General features: G+C 32.9%; 1 protein-coding gene across 2 annotated transcripts; it reads left to right on the plus strand.

The window, feature by feature from the left end:
• Positions 1-6,910: 6,910 nt before the first annotated feature.
• On the plus strand, positions 6,911-22,895 carry LOC148626167 (protein ZNRD2-like). Of its 2 annotated transcripts, XM_088569926.1 has the most exons (7): positions 6,922-7,014; positions 10,746-10,798; positions 13,158-13,303; positions 14,241-14,325; positions 15,115-15,248; positions 17,765-17,834; positions 22,489-22,895. In XM_088569926.1, exons 3-7 carry the CDS (start codon positions 13,193-13,195, stop codon positions 22,758-22,760), a joined length of 672 nt encoding a protein of 223 aa, XP_088426052.1. In that variant the 5' UTR covers positions 6,922-7,014; positions 10,746-10,798; positions 13,158-13,192; the 3' UTR covers positions 22,761-22,895. The 2 variants fall into 2 exon arrangements, with proteins under 2 accessions (XP_088426051.1, XP_088426052.1); XM_088569925.1 differs by lacking the exon at positions 10,746-10,798 and having other exon boundaries at positions 6,911-7,014.
• Positions 22,896-23,332: the final 437 nt, after the last annotated feature.

A 23,332-nucleotide genomic window follows, 5' to 3' on the forward strand; every position in this document is an offset into this window, starting at 1 on the left:
GTCAATATATTTATTGTCTTGCAAGACATCAAAGTGCTGAGGCACTGAGTCAAGGAAGACCTCATAAATATTCATGTAACTAAATTGCAAGCTAAATAAACCGATCAAAAATAGTCATTTTAAAGAGAACCATCTGTTTTAATGAAATGCATATCAATACTGCTTGTTTATTAATGTATTTTTGGATCTTCTTTTCTTTTATTGTTTTCGGTATTTCTGGCTGTCTACGTTTATGTCCTCAAATTTCTTGACACTTTACACCTAAACCAGCATTTCTTCAAAAATATGATCTCCAGTGTGAATCACTGACTTTCAATATTAGATGGATTTTCAAAGTAAGAAAAAATCCACACTTTGAAATTTCGGGTTGGAGATGCATGAAGTAGAAATGAAACCTGTGGATAAGGGAAGCTAGGTTGACCAAGGACCTAATCTAAAGGGAGAAATGAGCAAAAACCTCCTCCTTGTTTGTGCTCTCTTTGACAGTGATTTGTAATAGATTAAATGAACAAATATGTCAATATTGTTAGTTTTCAAACAGAATTTACTAAAGCTCGTCCTTGTCATTGTTGTCTAGATTAGGCCCTCAGTTGAAAATGTCTAAACTATACACTTTTTTTACAATAAGTAATTACCTTTTTTTTTGAGGAATTTTTCAATACAAACATGGATACAAACTCTTGTTATCAAAACTACTATGCAGTTTAAAGATCTTTAAACAAAAAAAAACTTTGTTTATACCTCATATATTTTAGCAATTTAAGATTCCAATCAAGATGGAAAGTCAAGGATAAAGAGGTGTAGTGAATACAGGAAATATTATATCTTTCTTTATAACAAATGCACTTTGAATATAAATCCATCTTTTCTACTTTCCAAAACAAAGGTTACTAGTGAACCCATACCCCATGAGTACCACTTTTTATGATGAATCATTATTGCACTTAAGCAGAGTGTTTTATACCTGTCTGCCTTCAATAGTGTATGTGCATTTCTTTCATTTTTTTTCTGCATGATTGTTTCACCAGTATGTATCATATTAAAATACAAGTAACTCTTATGTTTTTTGCCAACAAATAAGTGATACGAAATCAGACTCATATTTGTAGTTTTTATTAAGAGATGTTGACATGTGCCTGCACTAGAGAATCATGAACTTTGTTTCATGTCTAAATAGTGTCCCAGCACAAAAATAGTCCATTTTGCCTTTGCTTTCTTCTCGCTAGATCTAGTGAAACTTTAAAAGGGATTACCACTGACAAAAAATCAAGGAAAAAATGATAACAGTGCCTTTGATAATTGCAATATGTTACAATATGTAAATGCATGAAAATATATGGATCATATGGAAGTACAGAAACTTCCTCTTGATGAGAAATATTCTTACATGTACATATAATTGTGTGCAAAATCAGGCAAAAATAGAGGTTGGGTGGTTATCATTGTTCCAGTTTTTACTGGTTTTTAATATGGGAAGCCGGGATAATGGTTAGAAACAATAATCAGTTATTACATAAATCGGGCCAGGAAGCTGTAGTCAGGAGGGTGGGAGGCTGTAGTATGGAAGAGGGAAGCAGGATGAAGTACCCCTTGTCCACTGCCTCTCAGGAGGGTAGGAGGCATCGGTCTAGGGGAGGGAAGCAGGGGTGAAATATCCCCTGTCCATCCCCTAATAAATGTATGGTAGATCAGTAGATTGAGGCCATGATCCTTGATGAAATGGCTAAAAAAGTAGGTACTGGACAATAAACTTTCTATCATTTCATAGGAGTTTGAATATAAGTTTGATAGAAAGTTTAAATCTCTTTGTCAGTTGTCTTATTAATTACTGGTACCTGTAGAAGTTAACAATATTATTTGCTGTAAATGGTTTTTTTTCTGACACTTCAAAAGATACTGACATTATAAACAACAATAAAAAACATCAATAAACAACTTTTATTCAAAGAGGCTGTCTCACAAATTACTCGTAAATGAGGTTGTCTTGCACGCTACTGACCTAGTTGTGGCATGGAGAAAGGGAACTCCAACCCCTTATGTTGTAGGAGTAACTCATAATTTATCTTTGATTAAGTGTGATGGTTTGAAGAGAGGTTACAGCCTCAGCAGCAAATTTGATCAAATTACAATGTTGAATGTTATAGTCTACATGACTCAACTTTCGCAGATGCACTAGTTGTTGGGCTGGTATTTTGAAGAATACTGGTGGCGGGACCTACTGATGAAGATACTGCCTCAGCGTGATCTGAAACTGAGATATACATGTAATTCAAGATAATAGTTGAATGCATTGTAATTACAGTGTGTGGTATAATCAACTTCAGGGAATAGAGTTGGTTTTCTTTACTCAAATGTCAATCACCTTACGACTTGTCTTAGGTAGTTTTAAAAAAGACAATTAAAAAATATGAACTTCCTGCTAGCTTACTGAAATAGCGAGTACTATTTCGAGGTACGTGCAGTTTGTTGTCTTTTGTTCTATTGTTTTGGAGCTTGTATTCTGTATCAATCTCAAGAAAGAGTTTAAACCAAATTCGTCAGATTTTTATAGTTTATTTATTGTGGTATTTTCCCACCACACCACTGTCCAAAGTTAGGGGTAGGGTAATATATTTAATGTGCCTGTCCCAAGAGTAATCAAGGGAACCAAGGTTATACAATCAAAAGAATGTAATCCAGGGACTAGGACCAGACATGGAAAACAGACATACGCAAAGGACTAGACATGGGAAAACAGATATATACAACAAAGAATATAAAGTGACTAAAATCATACATACAAAGTAACAAAAGCAAATGAGCAACTCGGACTCCACTAAAAACTGGAAGCATTGACCAGGTGCATCGGTAGGGTAAGCGTCCTCTGCTTTTCTAGAAACACCAGTAACCTGTAGTCAAGTGGTTGTCGTTGTATTTTTATGTTCATTGTTATTCAGTTTACATTTTTTCTATAAATAAGATTGATTTTTGTCTTTTATGAACAGTTCTACATCATTTATTTTGGGATTTTTACAGCTTGATTTATGGTTATGGGTTTTGTCCATCATTGAAGACCATCTCATTGGCAATCATCCGCCTCTCCTAGTTTTATATTTCTACCATTTCATTGGTATTTTGATATAAGTGTGATAGAAAGTTTAAGTACCATTCTGTGTAAGAATCAGGCAATGGGTGGCACATCATATTTCTTAATTTGGTCTTTTTTGCCTCAAATACATTCAATACATCTAGAAAACAGCTGAAAAGCTATTCAAATTTATCCTGAAGCATTGGTGAAATAGATATTCTTTTAGTGCTGATATAAGGAAAATATTCAGGAAAATCTTCCCTCCATTTTTCCATAGTGCATTTCAACTACTACCCGAGGAAGTTGCTGAGGAAGTTCATCAGGTGATTATAATTTAATCAATAGAAGACCAACCCTATTCATCGAAGTTAACTATAATACTCACTGTGCAAACAGCTGAACTAGTCAAGAATAATACTTCATGAACAACCCTTATTATGATATATATTGAAGTTATAGTATAAAAGACTAGTTTACCAGTAAATCTATCAAATTTTCAAATATCAGTTCAATCAGTTTATCTACAGTTGAACTTTTAGTTTACCAGTAAATCTATCAAATTTTCAAATATCAGTTCAATCAGTTTATCTACAGTTGAACTTTTTGTCCATAATTCACCACTTTATGTACGAACTTAAGTGTTTAAATAACAGATTAATTTATAAAGCTGAATATGATAGTTTACCAAGTGGAGAATTATAAATGGAAAATACAAAATCTGAACATCTGAAATAGCAACTAGATAAGATAAAAAAATATGTCAAGTTCATACCATCTTTGCTACTATTTGTTGTAAATACACATGCAGTAAACAACACATTTCAATTTCCCATGGAATGATTAGTTAAATTAAATTCACTTTAGTTCTAACTTTGATTACCCATTCAACTAAAACATTCTTTGAGCAAGCTCCCCCAAAAATATCCCCAGCTTCAAATGGATTTTTAAAAATGTTAAATGTTATACTCCTAGTTGGATTATCTCCCTTTGTAGGCATTGGACGATATTAACAACATATATATAGTACTTCGTTCATACCTTCACATGATGCCTAATTCTTCTAAAATTTCATCAAAATCTCTTCTGTGGTTTAGGAGGAGACTTGACAAGTAAAACTGATACATTGAATTATCTCCCGTTGGAGTCCTATGCAATGTCACCAAAATTCTTTGTTGTGTTTAGGAGTAGTTGTGCTCATACAAAATAATTAAACAGAAAAACAGACAGACAGATGTACAGGATGAATCCTACATGCTTATGGGAGGGGTATAAAAATTAAGAAATAAATCATAGAAACTATATTTTATCATTGTTTAACCAAGGGCTGGCCATTTAACTGTATGTCACACTGTATTACCCTTAGTGATAGCAACATAAATGGCAAGCTTATGGTAAAACGATGATAAAATGGCATTTCCATGATTTTTTTTCTACTTTAATATGAGTACTTTCTTCATATTTTTAATAGACACATCATATGCATTGCACGAAATGGTGTCTGTAAAATTGGGTAAAATTTATCTATTAGTCTACAAAAAAAAAAAATAAAACAAACAAACAAAAAAACAATCAAACGTCTACGACGTTAGGCATATTTTTATCACTTTTTTAGTACAGCTGTGGTCTAAAGAGGAAATTTTCCATCTGTAAAATTGGGTAAAATTTATCTATTACCTTGCAAAAAAGATTGTCAAATGTCTATGATGTTGGTCATATGTTTATCACTTTTTTCTACGGCTGTTGTCAAAAGAGCTTTGAAGCCTGTCATATTAGAACTTTTAATTTGCTATGCTACTAAGGGCCAAGGGTAAGGGACATAACTCCTACAAATCATTGGAACGTTTGTATCCAGCATTTTATATCAATTTTATGTAAGCATCAAAGAAACTTGGACTGATTTCATCCTGCTTCAAATGAAAACCTGAAAGGCTTTGATGAAATTGAATATGATACAAACATATCACTGATTTCAAGAGTTATGTCCCTAACCCTAGGTCTACCTCCTTAACACAATTTTGAAATTTATTTAGTAGGACCTTAATTAATTTTAATATTCTTGGCCAAAAAGTCTAAATACAAATTTAATTTCCTTTTATTCATTATATAAATAAATTTGACATGAAAACTATAAATAAATAATTATTTTCATCACAGTTATTAGTCTAAAAATGTTATCCCATCTCACACATGACAATCTTGATGTCAGAGGAACACATATTTTAACAGATCTTGTTGACCTTTCAACCGATGGAAAATTCAGTGTGACTAGCAATTGAAATTGACTCCCCATTTGATAACATGCACCTTTTGATCCTCAAATTGATTTGGATAAAATTCTAAAAATAAACAATGGTAATACACGCAATAAAGATTTTTGATCAAATCGAAATATTTATTATCATTTATTTTTATTTCATGTAAAAGTATAATAAAGTTCGGATCACAGAGATCGAAAAGGATCAAAATATTTTGTTTCCATAATTAAGTGTCAGTCTATGTAAAAATCAGGCAGTGGGTGAAATACATGGTATGACAAACCTGCTATTTCAAAAGTTCAATTTGACTATTTGCACTATTGGAATCAAGGAAAAAAGACAAGATTTTCTATGTCATGTTGGTAAATTGAGATATAACTTCACTGAAATGCACCGATAATGGACATTTCAAGGGCAGATAACACTGTCTATCCGTTTCTTTACTTATAAGGGATGGCCATTTAGTTTTGAGGGGGAGTGGAAGAATTTTGAGATAAAATATTTTGACCATGACCATTTTGAAAATCAAGTGTAAGTTTTTGTAAGAATCGCGCGAAATGGGGAAAAGACAGAAAACGTGCATGTCAAAACCTCATCTATCTGACAATATAATTTCACTCAATAATGCTTTCTCTATTTGCAATGATAATAGTTTGAACTCTGCATCACTGGATTTGCTCAGAATTTTATCAATAGAATGTTAGAAAATGAGGTTTGACAGAGTTATCTGCCCTTGAAATGTTCATTATCGGTGCATTTCAGTGAAATTATATCTCACTTTACCAGCATGACATAAAAAATCTTGTCTTTTTTCCTTGATTCCAAAGGTGCAAATAGTCAAATTGAACTTTAGAAATAGCAGGTTTGTCATACTATGTATTTCACCCACTGCCTGATTCTTACATAGACTGACACTTAATGATGGAAACAAAATATTTTGATCCTTTTCGATCTCTGTGATCCGAACTTTATTATACTTTTACATGAAATAAAAATAAATGATAATAAATATTTCGATTTGATCTATGTGAAAGACAATTATTTTTACCGTAAACATGGTTGAAATAAATATATATAATTTAAAGGCTGGGACAAGGTGCTACCTGGAACTTTAAGGTACAATGTCCGTTTGAGTTAGACAGTAGCTTTATAAACTCCATAGTTTATACAAATCTTTTAAAAAATGGGAAAAAAATATATTTTTCAAATTAATTCATCTTTTAAACTGTAGTAAACTTCTTATTGTGCATACGAATTGTGAGTCAATGGGAGTTTTTAAAGGTATTTCTGGAAATATTTCCTGAGTTTGTATGCACAGAAAAACTGCACATATAATTTGAAAATTGTCTTATTTGGAAACATGATTTTTGAAGATTTTATGATTAGATTTTTGTAAAACTGAAAAAGACAACATAACGGTCACACGGAAGCGACCGGTTGCATCTAAATAAACGAAAAAGTGGGGTGCGCATAAATATTCAGTAAGTCTATTAAAAATAATAAGCGAGTCGAAACGCTCGGGTGTTCGCGTATCGGATATTTCTGTGTCTGATCCGAAATTGTCGTTATTAATTTGCCTTAGTCTAAGCATAGGTTGATTTGGCTAATTACCAGAAAGCCAGCCGTACATGATCGTTGTGTTTTAGTTTCTTTTTCTTTTTTTTTCTATCAAAATGACAGACTTTGACTTAGGTAATGATTTGTGCAAATACAACGTAAAACTATGATCGAGCTCAAACTGTAATGTTCCATGACATGTTCAATGTCTCCTTAGACCTCGGTGTTAGATATTTTTTTTGTTTTCACCACCACTATTCTAATCCCTATAGGAATTCGGCGCTTGATCGGTGGTAGTCAGAACGAAAAATATCTCCAGCGCCTAATCGCTAAAGGGATTACTACTACTCCAGCAGTGCTAGAGGTTGTCTGGCAAGCTATTTTCTGACTAATCCCTCTTGGGATTCAGTGTCCGAAGCTATCTTCTGATTTGGTCGGAGGCAAAATCACAAAATTGCTCCAGACACTGAATCCCAAAACGGATTAATTTTCTGACTTGGTGCCAGGAAGTTTTAGCATTAGACCACCACCAAAAAAAAAATCTCCAGCACCGAATCCTCCCAAAACGGCATCATTATTTGCACAACTTTAGGGTTAGTGATATGTACACAGTCACAGTACAGTAAATCAAAAGATTTCTTATTCCAGTAGACTTCAAATGTGTATGATAGAAAGATTGGCCACAGTTTCAAACATCCATGATCCAAATAAAAAACGGTGTGAACTATGAAGTCTTATGTTATAGGACTAAGGGGCACCCTAAACAGCTCATTTAATTTCATAGGTCAAATCATGCTCTTCTGTTATACTTATATACAATGGTACAGTAGTTTAAATGCTGATGGAAAGTAACTGCCCTTTAGTAGTAATACCTGTCAAATCACCCTTAATAAGCCCCTGTTATTCAATATTATTAAAACGACACACAAACATTTAGAGTTAATGAATCTATACTCGGCGTCACATAAATAACATACTGTTAAAATTTGAATAAAAATATTTTCTACGACTTTATTGACACCAACCATCGTTTAAATTGTCTTAAATGACTTGCTCATTCGTTTAGCCAAACAGCTTCTCAAAAACAAGTCGCTTATTAGCTTAAATCATGCGTAACAAATCCTTACGGGAAAATCCCATACTAATATCCGCCATGTTGGTTTTTACGGGACGATTTGTTTACAAACGGAAGTGCGTAAGTTCCCGTCGAACTCCGGTGACAATCGTCTGCTTGATCAACTTCTCGGTATTATACGTTGTTCGCGTAAAATAAATCCGAGATATCCGAAATAACGCCGAATTGCATTCTGGGTTCTTCGGTTTTTGGACAAACCATTTAAACGTAAACAACATCTCCTAGCAACCCGATCACTGTAAACATGGCCGACTTTTTACAATGTAAATATTGCCACCTAGAATTAAAATCTGACCGGAATTTAACGATTCAATGTTTAGGGAGAAGCCGTTTGGCTAAACGAATGAGCAAGTCATTTAAGACAATTTAAACGACGGTAGGTGTCAATAAAGTCGTAGAAAATATTTTTATTCAAATTTTAACAGTATGTTATTTACGTGACGCCGACTATAGAGATATGAAGAGGTATCTTCATACTTAGAGTTCTAACTTCAAAATATCAAAAATAAGTAGTTGTAGAGAAAACTATAATGAACAAGTTGTGGACAGACATACTTATAGACTGACAGACTGACATTGTAGAGGACCAACCCTCACCCCCGGGGACGGTGACTACATACTGACACCATGATCACTATATATACCTTCTGCAAATGAGGGGTATAGGAAAGTTACATTAGTATTCTTATTTGTGAATTCATTTACTGTTAGTACTTTTTTTAGCTCACCTCGCCAAAGTCCATGTGAGCTATTGCCATCATTTGATGTCTGTCGTCATCATCCATCATCATTAACAATTATACAAAACTTTTCTCCTCTGAAACTACTTGACTAATTGGAACCAAACTTGGTATGAATGTTTCTTTGGGTATCTTGCATAGAACTGATGTGGGGATTTTTGATTTGCCAAAAAACATGACAGCCTTTACTAAAAATAGAACATAGAGGTCAGACATTAGTTTTTAGCATAAATTTCCAAAACCATTAGGTTTAGCCAAATTCTTTCAATAGCTGAAATGAAATGATTCTTGGATAGTACAATACAGTTAGGTCATTTCTGAAAATTTGGTCTCATTTTGTTGAAATAAAGCTGTTTTGAGGCAGTCTACACTGAAATTTCTAGTGTTTTGTCATAAAAAAGTGCATATTTTTTAAATCCTTGGTGTGTGGAGGTTCGAGTCATTTATAAGTAATTTAGTTATTATTCTTATAAAATCCAGTAGCCATTGTAACATACTGAAAAAAATGTTACTGAGTTTTAGTACAAATCAGGGGTGCCTTCCCAAAACTAACAGCCAAATACTATGTTTTATGAATTATCAGGCACTTAGACACTACCAAAAGAGGAAAGCATGCATGGTGTAGATGAAAAAAAGGTAAAAATAAATTGACCCTTTTCGATTCATTCTCTCACAATTTTAGTCCCAAAAATTAGGTATTTTGAAAATCAGCCAGCTGATGCTGAGGAAAGAACCTAATACGGCAGGGGACTGAAACGTTCCGGATACCATTTTCCATTTAAATTACACCTGTTTACCATAACATATATTACATCTGTCTAGTATAAATGCTTATCTACATTTAAACAATATATCCACCAAATTTCAACTTTTAATTTTAAGTTTTACAAAATTTGATGGGGGTAACTTGGTGTGCGAAACAGTGCACTTAATGTAACTGTATAGTACACCTTTAAGGAGAAGGGGAATTTTTAAGTTGTATATATCTTGTGATTTTTGGAAAGCTCTATTTGTATGGTATTAAAAAATACCAGATTTATTAAAATTGAACATAGGATATTGATTCTAGAGCAAATCTAATACTTGGTCTGCTCCCCCAGATTAGGGATAATTCTGCCTTGTGTTCTGCTACATGCATTCATATAATGAAAAAGGCTATATACATGGCAAAAATGAGAAGACGCATTAAGACACGTATTTTTTTTTCACACTATGGGCACTGAAAAAGTATTTATTTGATGTTTTTATCTCATCATTGGTTTTCATACCCCAAAAAAAAGAATGTGAGGATGAAAGTATAGAAAATCATGGAGTTTTCCCAAAACATAAGACTGGGTACTAACTAGAAGGCTTGTTTTGGCTTTCTTTTATGCATTGCAATACTTATTTGCACAGAAAGAGTTTGTTCAGTTATCCATTTTATTTATTATAAACTAAAGAAGTAACATTTTTTACTTAAAAGTGTTTAGAATAGCACATATCACAAGCGGATACAAGAATATCTTCTATGACGTCACATTTGAAATGATGAAAATTCAGAAAGTTTGGTTGCTAAGGACTTATTTGCACTAAACAATTAAATTTCTTAACACAAATTACATTTTCTTATTCAGTACACCTTAACCTACACAAGAAATTGTGGTTTCTATGGTGAAAATCCTATTTTTTCAGATGTAGGGTTCCTGAAAACTTGCCATAAGGTAGTACAATACAGTTATGTCATTTCTGAAAATTTGGTCTCATTTTGTTGAAATAAAGCTGTTTTGTGGCAGTCTACACTGAAATTTCTAGTGTTTTGTCATAAAAAAGTGCATATTTTTTAAATCCTTGGTGTGTGGAGGTTCGAGTCATTTATAAGTAATTTAGTTATTATTCTTATAAAATCCAGTAGCCATTGTAACATACTGAAAAAAATGTTACTGAGTTTTAGTACAAATCAGGGGTGCCTTCCCAAAACTAACAGCCAAATACTATGTTTTATGAATTATCAGGCACTTAGACACTACCAAAAGATGAAAGCATGCATGGTGTAGATGAAAAAAAGGTAAAAATAAATTGACCCTTTTCGATTCATTCTCTCACAATTTTAGTCCCAAAAGTTTGTGCAAAATTAGGTATTTTGAAAATCAGCCAGCTGATGCTGAGGAAAGAACCTAATACGGCAGGGGACTGAAACGTTCCGGATACCATTTTCCATTTAAATTACACCTGTTTACCATAACATATATTACATCTGTCTAGTATAAATGCTTATCTACATTTAAACAATATATCCACCAAATTTCAACTTTTAATTTTAAGTTTTACAAAATTTGATGGGGGTAACTTGGTGTGCGAAACAGTGCACTTAATGTAACTGTATAGTACACCTTTAAGGAGAAGGGGAATTTTTAAGTTTTATATATCTTGTGATTTTTGGAAAGCTCTATTTGTATGGTATTAAAAAATACCAGATTTATTAAAATTGAACATAGGATATTGATTCTAGAGCAAATCTAATACTTGGTCTGCTCCCCCAGATTGGGGATAATTCTGCCTTGTGTTCTGCTACATGCATTCATATAATGAAAAAGGCTGTATACATGGCAAAAATGGGAAAACACATTAAGACACAGATTTTTTTTCACACTATGGGTACTGAAAAAGTATTTATTTGATGTTTTTATCTCATCATTGGTTTTCATACCCCAAAAAATAGCATATGAGGATGAAAGTATAGAAAATCATGGAGTTTTCCCAAAACATAAGACTGGGTACTAAAAGGCTTGTTTTGGCTTTCTTTTATGCATTGCAATACTTATTTGCACAGAAAGAGTTTGTTCAGTTATCCATTTTATTTATTATAAGCTAAAGAAGTAACATTTTTTACTTAAAAGTGTTTAGAATAGCACATATCACAAGCGGATACAAGAATATCTTCTATGACGTCACATTTGAAATGATGAAAATTCAGAAAGTTTGGTTGCTAAGGACTTATTTGCACTAAACAATTAAATTTCTTAACACAAACTACATTTTCTTATTCAGTACACCTTAACCTACACAAGAAATTGTGGTTTCTATGGTGAAAATCCAATTTTTTCAGATGTAGGGTTCCTGAAAACTTGCCATAAGGTAGTACAATACAGTTATGTCATTTCTGAAAATTTGGTCTCATTTTGTTGAAATAAAGCTGTTTTGAGGCAGTCTACACTGAAATTTCTAGTGTTTTGTCATAAAAAAGTGCATATTTTTTAAATCCTTGGTGTGTGGAGGTTCGAGTCATTTATAAGTAATTTAGTTATTATTCTTATAAAATCCAGTAGCCATTGTAACATACTGAAAAAAATGTTACTGAGTTTTAGTACAAATCAGGGGTGCCTTCCCAAAACTAACAGCCAAATACTATGTTTTATGAATTATCAGGCACTTAGACACTACCAAAAGAGGAAAGCATGCATGGTGTAGATGAAAAAAAGGTAAAAATAAATTGACCCTTTTCGATTCATTCTCTCACAATTTTAGTCCCAAAAGTTTGTGCAAAATTAGGTATTTTGAAAATCAGCCAGCTGATGCTGAGGAAAGAACCTAATACGGCAGGGGACTGAAACGTTCCGGATACCATTTTCCATTTAAATTACACCTGTTTACCATAACATATATTACATCTGTCTAGTATAAATGCTTATCTACATTTAAACAATATATCCACCAAATTTCAACTTTTAATTTTAAGTTTTACAAAATTTGATGGGGGTAACTTGGTGTGAGAAACAGTGCACTTAATGTAACTGTATAGTACACCCTTATTATTAGGACTACAAAAGTCTTCAAGGATAAAAGTTGTCCAAGGGCTCCTTGTAAGAGTTATTGCCATTGAAAGGGGAAAAATGACTTTTTTTTTTACAGTTTTCAGTCAATATCTTGAAAACTATGATAGATTACATGAAACTTTCAATTGCTGAAATAGTCCTTATGATAAATCCTACCAAAGACTTCTTGAGTCAAAATTGTTGGACAACTTTTTGTTAAATTTATTGCCTTTGAAAGGCAAAATTCAACCAGGTGAGCAATTCAGGCTCCTGGTAGCCTCTTGTTTCAATATGATGCAATTTGAATTTTACATTTATTGAATAAAACATATGTCAAAATATCTTAATTTGCATAAAAGTAATCAAAATGAAGCCAATCTGAATTAGAGTGAATCAGAACAAGAAACATATCAATTAGCTTATATCTTTACTTCTTAAAAAAACATCAGCATATGATGTGTTTAAAAGGTATGACAGAAAAAAAAATCAATACTGGTAGGTACAAAACCATTGTATGAATTTATAGATAAGGGCTTTCTGTGCCACTTATAGGCTTAAAGCAAAAAGAAAGGTCTTGTTTCTTTTGACAAAGTCTAAATTTTAATTTTATAGGTGGTTATAACTGGCAGCCTCCAACTGATGCAGAAATGAAAATAATTCAGGCTAGGAGAGAGAGGTCTGACAAAATAAGCAGTATTATGGGAGAATACCTTCTAAAGGGTTACAAAATGCTAAGTGCTGTTTGTGACGTTTGTGAGGTTTGTACTTCTAAGTTTAGTCTTACATGTATGTTCTAGTTATTACATGTATTACAGTGTTACTAACTAGCTATACAGCTGACTGAGAACCAATACAGGGCCAATGAGAATTATCCAGTTCGTAACACTTTTATTAAATAACCCAAACAGTCCATGAGCCTGATCTGTATAAACAGACCATATGGAAATCCATATTGGCCCTTTGATGAAATAGATACAAAATAAGCCCACAAGACTTTTGGGTATTGGACAGACTGAAAGCTTGAAAGCTAAAAGGTTAAAGTTATCTCTCTTGGTATTTCCTCAGGATATATATGTTTGGAAATAAAGTAGAAGAGTAATATGATTGATTTTTTTAAATTGAATTCACCAGGACAGTCTGAAATTGTTGGCTTAGGAGATTCCCCAACAAGGCATTAGAAAACATTTGAGAAAATTAAACAATTTTGGTCACTTCTTATGCTTAATGAACAAGATTTTATGAGTTTGATAATTCACAATTTGTACGTAACACACCCCTATTCCTAAAGCCATGTCAATAACTACTCCTACAAGGTAAGAGGTTGGAATTCCATTCCTCTAGCATTGCTGGAGTAGTCAACAACAAGATGAAATCTATATCTCAGTAAAATCATTCTAGTTTTCGTGTGGCAGGTTGTTTCGGCAGATTTAAAAATTTGTTGATTTTGAAGCAAAAAGGTTTTCGAAAAATTTTGGTGTTTCTAATTTTGGCAGATGATACCTGTGGTGCACTTAGTATTTTACCAAAAGGTAAATATTTAGTAGAATTTATTTTGGTGCTTTAAGGCAGACCACTAAATTAGTATGTCAATTACCAGCTACATGTATACAGTATATGCTATTGCAGTATGGTGCAATATACATTTTGCATGTATGGTAAACATTTCGTAGGACTAAATTTGTTTAAATGTTTTAGACAATATTACTGGAGACACCAGGTCGGGAGAAGTATTGTATTGCATGTAGAGAACTAGATGAAGATGCAGAAAAGGATAATCCAGGTATATTATTATATACATTGAAGTTCAAAGAATTGGAAATCACTGGAACAACCCTGTTTTTTTTTCAGGCCAGTCAGCACCCCTCCTGTTTTTTTTCTCATAATTTTATGATCCACCACTTTTATTCTATTGAGTTATTGTCCTATATTTCTTTCTTTCCTGGATAAAAGAATGGACAATCTGTTCTCTCAAAGAGTTGGTGGTATATTAGAATCACCTTGTCCATCCTTTTTCCTCACAGTTATCTCTGCTGTCAGCAGATAGATCGATTTCAAATTTGACATGTGGCTATATATAGATGGGGCAAATGTTGTAAGCAATTTTAGGAGCTTCCAGTTTTATGGGACTTTACTATATATCACTGTATGAAATAATTATATAAATTATTGTCACAAAAGTCTTGGCTCCTAATTGATGGATTAATTTAATGGAAGCATATGTTATATGCTATTTTGGTTGTAGTCCAATGCCAAATTCCTGTACTTTGTTGTTGTTGGGGGGGGGCTTAAACCTAGTAAGTATCGGAAAAATCAGAAACATATATCTCCAGTTACTACAGACACTGTGAAGTCAGCCTCATATCTTGACGTACACTGTTGTAAGCTATTTTGGTTGTAGTCCAGTGTCAACTTCCTGTACTTGAGGAAGGTGTAAACCTAGAAAAGCAATGCATGCAACTTCATGTTCTTTAATCTCCATACTTTACATGCATGACTGTTAACAAAAATAACAACAAACACTTCAAAAAATGAGTATGATATGTATGTAAGAGAAATATCATCATTGTAGTTTTTCAGGCTCACAGCTTACAGCAGCAACAAGATAAGGAAAGAAGAGAGAGATCGGATACTATTAGTAAACTATTAGGAGATTACCTTTTAAAAGGATACAAAATGTTAGGATCAACTTGTGGTGAATGTGATGTAAGTATCAACCTGTTTATTAAGTGTACGTGTTCGTAAAAATCAGGCAAAATGGGAAAAATCAGAAACGTGCATGTCAAAACCCTACCAATCTGACAATGTAATATCACTCAAGGATGCTTTCTCTATTTGAAAAAAAGTATTTTTTGATCTCTGCATCACTGGCTTTGTGCTGAAATTTTTTTAATAAAATGAGGTTTTTGACAGAGTTGTCTTCCCTTGAGATGTTTTTTTTTCAGTGCATTTCATTGAAATTGTAACTCAATGGTCCAGCATGATATAGAAAATCTTGTCTTATTTCCTTGATTCTGTTGGTATAAATAGTCAAATTACACTATCAAAATGATGTTTTTTTTTCATACCATGTTTCACCTACTGCCCAATATTTACAAGGACTGACACTTAATGTATTTGTTTCATAAGCTCAAACTGAAAGCATTTTTTTCACTGTTTCATTAATATGTGGACTGTATTTAACCATGACAAAATTAACATTAATGTAAGAGATTATCACAATTGTCTTCGATCTGTTTTATTAAGGGATCAAATTTACTTTTAATAGTTGAAGCTTTTGGAGTCTTTCAGGTTTCAGAGAAATGGTCCACTTGAGGAGAATCAAAATAAAGTGTAAATGAATGAAGTTGAAGGTCCCAGACGCTTTGTAAGAGCAATTTCTAAGGTCTTGATTTATGGCACAAGGACTTGCTCCCACTTCCATATATGCAGACTAGTAAATAAACATGAAAAGGATGACCCCAGATTTTTGGTGCCTCTTTTTAACTCAGTTTTTTTTTTTTTTTCAAATATGATTGACCATATAACTATTTACTGCTCTGCAATCACTTAACAAAAGTTGAATATAATACATAAACACTGGTATCACCATCCAATTCTTCTAATAAGATCAAAACTCCATATTTCTACAATGGATTTCGACTGAAAATGAAACTATTGTGACCTTAACATTGCTAGAAATTGCTAGAGTTTCCTCAAGACTTATCCTACTTATTGCTATAACGTCAGAAACACATATTTTCTCTTGCTTTCTAGTTTCATCCTAGATCACACGATAAGTACCAAGGAAACCTGGTTTGTCAAATGAAATGAGAGCTAGGGTAACATTTGTATAACTTTTGAACTCGCTTGGCCGAAGGTCATGTGAGCTATTGCTATCGCTTGGCGTCGTTATCGTTGTAGTAAACAATTTTTCAGAACTCTTTTCCTCTGACACTACTGGACCAATTGGAACCCAACTTAAACTGAATGTTCCTTGGGGTATCCTGCATAGAACTGATGTGGGGATTTTTGTGCTGTCGAAAAACATGACTGCCATTACTAAAAATAGAACATAAGTCTCAGACAGTAGTTTTTTTGCATATATATCCAAAACTGTTAGGTTTAGCCAAATTCTGACATGGATTAAAGTATTCAGCATGATGAGATCTATCTGTGGTCAAATTTTCATTTTAATCTGTAAAGCCATGTTGGAGTTCCTGCCCTTTTTTGACATTTTTTGTTGTTGCTATTTTTAATGTTATTTCTTTCAAAAATCTTCTCTGAATATTTCTTTGGGTATTCTGCATAGAATTGATTTCAGGATCTTTGATCTGTTGAAAAACATAGCAGCCGTTACTTACAATAGAACATAGGGGACAGTAGTTTTCACATATATCTCCAAAACTGTTTGGATTAGCCAAACTCTTTCAATTGCTGAAATAATTCGTATTACAAGGCCTTCAAAAGTCTTCCAGGATCAAAGTTGTCAGGGGACTTCTTGTTAGAGTTATTGCCCTTGAAAGATGAAAAATGACAGTTTTTTTCAGTTTTCAGCCAATATCTTGAAAACTATGATAGATAAAAGGAAACTTTCAATGGCTGAAATAATCCTTATGATAAGTCCTACCAAAGTCTTCTTGAGTCCAAATTTTTGGACAACTCCTTGTTAAATTTATGAGCAATTCAGGCTCCGGGAGCCTCTTGTTAATGTTATTTCTTTCAAAGATCTTCTCTGAAACTACTAGACCAATCAGAACCAAAATTGGTATGAATGTTCCTTAGTGTGTTCTGTATATAACTGATGTGCGGATTTTTTAGCCGAATTCTATCAATTGTTGAAATGATCCTCATTATCAGGCCTACAAAAGTCTGCACTGGGACAAAGTTATCAGATGACTCCTTGTTAGAGTTATTGCTCTTAAAAAGTGAAAAATATTATGTTGTTAATAGTTTTCAGTCAATATCTTCAAAATTATAATAGATAAAAAGTAACTTTCAGTTGATGAAGTGATCCTTATGATAAGTACTACCAAATTCTTCTTTGAGTCAAAATTGTCAGACCACTCCTTGTTAGAGTTATTGCCCTTGAGAAGCAAAAAATTAAGCAGGTGAGCAATTCAGGCTACTTGGAGCCTGTTGTTAATTTCCAAGTCAAGCTACATATATTGTCAATAAAATATTAATATTCCTAAAAAACACTGTGTATTCATTGATCTTTGTCAAATGTGTTTTATTTCCAGACAATTTTGTTACAAGACAGATCAAAGAAAGATTTTTGTGTCTACTGTGAAGTAATTGATGTTAAAAAAGGTAGGTATTGATTTCTTCACCAATATCAAGGGTTCAAATTTGCTTTCAAGACTTACAGTGGAAGGTCCTGTACTTTACCAAGTTTCAAATCAGCAGATAAAAAGCCTCCATATTTGTGGGTTGAAAAGGCTTCAGGTCCAGGAACTATGTAAACAAAATTCAGAACTCCTTTGTCAGAAATTGAGGCTGGCATTCCTCAAAGTACCACAGATTTACTTTCGCAAGTGAAAGGTCCTTGGCATTTCTAAGTTTCAGATTAATGGTATTGTTGAAGTGAATAGAAAGTCCTCAATAAAATCTCAATGGAAAAGGTTCCAAGGGCGGCCTGGACCTAGGTAAACAAAATTAAGAAATTTTATTAGAAAGTGAGGCTTGCATACCTCAAAACACCACAGATACAAATTTACTTTCATAAGTGAAAGGTCCTTGGCTTTTCTAAGTTCCAGATCAGTGGTCTAATTGAAGTGAATAGAAAGTCCTCAATAAAGTCTCAATGGAAAAGGTTACAAGGCCTGGACCTAGGTAAACAAAATTCAGAACTATTTTATTAGAAAGTGAGGCTGCGTACCTCGAAAACACCACTTATTTTAAAGTGAGGCAGGCATACCCCAAAACACGACTTATTTGAACCTCTATTGTAATTCTGTTTACCAAATTTGTTTTTTATAATTTGAAGTAGCAGTCTTTATAAAAACCAGGCAGAAGGTGATTCATGTATGCAATAAAACCCATCAAATTCACTTTTAATTCTTATTCAGAATCAATTAGACACCGCATAATCAGTCTTGGTTTTTATTTGGGTGTTGTGCTTCTGAGATAAAATTATCTTTATCGATAGATTTATCTTTCTTGATTTGTTTGATTTGAGTGTGACATGAATGTTTGATTTTCTCAAAAGTGCCGATATGTATACAGATAAGACCAATGTTACCTAAAAAACATCTGAAGACCAAAAAAAAAATTGTTTGTTCTGTGGGTTTTTCTATACCATGAATCACCTGTACCATGGACAGTGTCTGAATTTTATATGGACTGGTACTTAACTAGTAAAAATTACATATGAATTACAAGAAAAGTAATAAGGCAATAATTGGTTATGTCTGTATTTGTATAATATCAAAATTAATATTAACTCTGATTTCTTTTAGTGCTTCATATCAATTAGGATTTTTTTAGAACCCAGATTTAAGATATGTTTCTTGCAGTGCACTCAATAGGATTTCTATTTAAATAGATATAGACCAAAGAATTTTATTGAAGGACATGGAACTAAAAGATTACTTATTACCTTCACTGTATTGTTCAGATCAAATTATCTGCCTGGCGCTTCAGATCAATGATTAAATTGAAATATTTGGCAGTTGCATTTTTTAAATCTTATAAATAGTACTTTTATACCCTTCACTTGCAAAGTCAGGTTATGTAGTAATTGGGATGTCTGTCCTTTCTTCCTTCTGACTGTGCTTCCTTCCAATTTTGTTTTGTCTATTACACATAGGGGGACCCATCTCTTATTCATTACTCCTACTCCACTGAATGGTGTTCAGTGAAACTTTCACAGAATCTTTATTACATATTCATATTGTGTACCTTCCATTTTCGACTTTGATCCAAAAAAATGTGGGGGGGGGGGGGGGGGTTCACATGGCAACTTTGTCATTTTGAAGATGGGATATAAAAGTACCTATTTCTTATCAGTTACTCCTCCCACACCACTAAATGGAATTTAATGAAACTTTCAAACTTTCACTTAATCTTTATTTAGTATTTAATAAATTCACCTACTACATGTATTTTAGATTTTGATTTGAAGTTTTTTGAGGTCTCACATCAGCGAACATGGACTTAATGATTTCCTGACTTGGGGTACCCATCTCTTATCGGAAACTCAATGTACACTACTGTATGGAATTTAATGAAACTTTCACAAAAATCTTTATTGTGTATTTCCATTGTTTATTTTAGAATTTTATCCAAATCAGTTTGAGGATCAAAAGGTGCATGTTATCAATTGGGGAGTGGGAATTGAGTAGGGGTAGCTGTTTAGTGAGTTTCTAGTCACACTGAATTTTCCATTGGTTGAAAGGTCAACAAGATCTGTTAAAATATTATGTGTTCCTTTGAAATCAAGAGTTATTTGTAGACTATTTTAGGACTAATTGTCATGTGTGAGATGGGATAACATTTTTAGACTGATAACTGTGATGAAAATAATTATTTATTTATGTTTTCATGTCAAAATTTTCTATATAATGAATAAAAGGAAATTAAATTTGTATTAAGACTTTTTTTGGCCAAGAAGATTAAAATTAATTAAGGTCCTACTAGATAAAAAAAGTGATAAACATATGACCAACATCATAGACGTTTGACGATCTTTTTTGCAAGGTAATAGATAAATTTTACCCAATTTTACAGATGGAAAATTTCCTCTTTAGACACACAAAATAGTGATAAAAATATGCCTAACGTCATAGACGTTGGACTGTTTTTTTTTTTTTTTTAGACTAATAGATAAATTTTACCCAATTTTACAGACACCATTTCGTGCAATGCATATGATGTGTCTATTAAAAATATGAAGAAAGTACTCATATTAAGGTAGAAAAAAAAATCATGGAAATGCCATTTTATCATTGTTTTACCATGAGCTTGCCATTTATGTTGCTATCACTAAGGGTAATACAGTGTGACATACAGTTAAATGGCCAGCCCTTGGTAAAACAATGATAAAATATAGTTTCTATGATTTATTTCTTAATTTTTATACCCCTCCCATAAGTATGTAGGATTCATCCTGTACATCTGTCTGTCTGTTTTTCTGTTCAATTATTTTGTATGAGCACAACTACTCCTAAGCACCATAAAGAATTTTGGTGACATTGCATAGGACTCCAGAGGGAGATAATTCAATGTATCTGTTTTACTTGTCAAGTCTCCTCCTAAACCACTGAAGAGATTTTGATGAAATTTTAGGAGAATTAGGCATCATGTGAAGATATGCATGAAGTACTATACATATATTGTTAATATCGTCCAATGCCTACAAAGGGAGATAATCCAACTAGGAGTATAACATTTAACATTTTTAAAAATCCATTTGAAGCTGGGGATTTTTTTTTGGGGAGCTTGCTTAAAGAATTTTTTAGTTGAATGGGTAATCAAAGTTAGAACTAAAGTGAATTTAATTTAACTAATCATTCCATGGGAAATTGAAATGTGTTGTTTACTGCATGTGTATTGATAACAAATAGTAGCAAAGATGGTATGAACTTGACATATTTTTTTATCTTATCGAGTTGCTATTTCAGATGTTCAGATTTTGTATTTTCCACCTATAATTCTCCACTTGATAAACTATCATATTCAGCTTTGTAAATTAATCTGTTATTTAAACACTTAAGTTTGTACATAAAGTGGTGAATTATGGACAAAAATTTCAACTGTAGATAAACTGATTGAACTGATATTTGAAAATTTGATTGATTTACTGTAAACTAGTCTTTTATACTATAACTTCAATATATATCATAATAAGGGTTGTTCATATAGTATTATTCTTGACTAGTTCAGCTGTTTGTACAGTGAGTATTATAGTTAACTTCAGTGAATAGAGTTGGTCTTCTATTGATTAAATGATAATCACCTGATGAACTTCCTCAGCAACTTCCTTAGGTAGTTCATTGGACAATTGACAAATTTAAGTACTTCTCCGTCTAAGAATCAGGCAAAATGTGAATAAGGTGTGGCACATGAAGAAAAAATACACAGACATTTTATTGTATAATCCAAGTATTCATACCTCATAACCTCAAGAAATTACTGTCAAAGTGTTTGAAAAGTTTGCCTTTTTAAGATATTGATAGGTCAAATTTAGTTGAAATGCACTATGGAAAAATGGCGGGAAAATTTTCCTGAATTTTTTCTTTATATAAGCACTAAAAAAATATCTACTTCACCAATGCTTCAGGATAAATTTGAGTAGCTGTTCTGTTGTTTTCTAGACGTATTGAATGTATTTTAGGCGAAAAAGACCGAATTAAGAAATATGATGTGCCACCCATTGCCTGATTCTTACACAGAGTGGTACTTAAACTTTCTATCACACTTATATCAAAATACCAATGAAATGGTAGAAATATAAAACTAGGAGAGGCGGTATGATTGCCAATGAGATGGTTTTCAGTGATGGACAAAACCCATAACCATAAATCAAGCTGTAAAAATCCCAAAATAAATGATGTAGAACTGTTCATGAAAGACAAAAATCAATCTTATTTATAGAAAAAAAATGTAAACTGAATAACAATGAACATAAAAATACGACAATCACTTGACTATAGGTTACTGGTGTTTCTAGAAAAGCAAAGTACACTTACCCTTCCGATGCACTTGGTCAATGCTCCCTATTTTTAGTGGAGTCCGAATTGCTCATTTGCTTTTGTTACTTTGTATGTATGATTTTAGTCACTTTATGTTCTTTGTTGTGTATGTCTGTTTTCCATGTCTGGTCCTTGTCCCTGCATTACATCAGGTCATCAGGTGATTGACATTTGAGTAAAAGAAAACCAACTCTATTCCCTGAAGTTGATTATACCACACACTGTAATTACAATGCATTCAACTATTATCTTAAATTACATGTATATCTCAGTTTCAGATCATGCTGATACAGTACCTTCATCAGTAGGTCCCGCCACCAGTATTCTTCAAAATACCAGCCCATCGACTAGTGCTTCTGCGAAAGTTGAGTCATTTGACACTCTTAACAAAACTTTAGATGTGCTTAAACAAAAAATATTTTGGGCAACAGAGCAGTTACAACAAACACCAAGTGTAGACTATAACATTCAACTTTGTAATTTGATCAAATCTGCTGCTGAGGCTGTAACCTCTCTTCAAACCATCACGCTGAATCAAAGATAAATTATGAATTACTCCTACAACATAAGGGGTTGGAGTTCCCTTTCTCCCTGCCACAACTAGGTCAGTAGCTTGCAAGACAACGTCATTTACGAGTAATTTGTGAGAAAGCTTCTTTGAATAAAAGTTGTTTATTGATGTTTTTTGTGTATGTTTATCATGTTAGTATCTTTTGAAGTGTCAGAAAAAAATAACATTTATAGCAAATAATATTGTTAACTTCAATCACCTGATGAACTTCTACAGGTACCAGTAATGAATAAAACAATTGACAAAGAAATTTAAACTTTCTTTCAAACTTATATTCAAACTCCTATGAAATGATAGAAAGTTTATTGTCCAGTACCTACTTATATAGCCATTTCATCAAGGAGCATGGTCATTCAATCTACTGATCTACGATACATTTATTAGGGGATGGAGAGGGGGATACTTCATCCCTGCTTACGTCCCCCTAGACTGCTGCCTCCTACTCTCCTGAGAGGCAGTGGACAAGGGATACTTCATCCTGCTTTCCTCTTCTGGTCTACAGCTTCCTGACACCATTTATTTAATAACTGATTATTGTTTCCAAT

This window comes from Perna viridis, chromosome 2, assembly GCF_037379345.1.
Source record: "Perna viridis isolate PV_CMFRI_1.1 ecotype Kerala chromosome 2, ASM3737934v1, whole genome shotgun sequence".
NCBI lineage: Eukaryota > Metazoa > Mollusca > Bivalvia > Mytilida > Mytilidae > Perna > Perna viridis.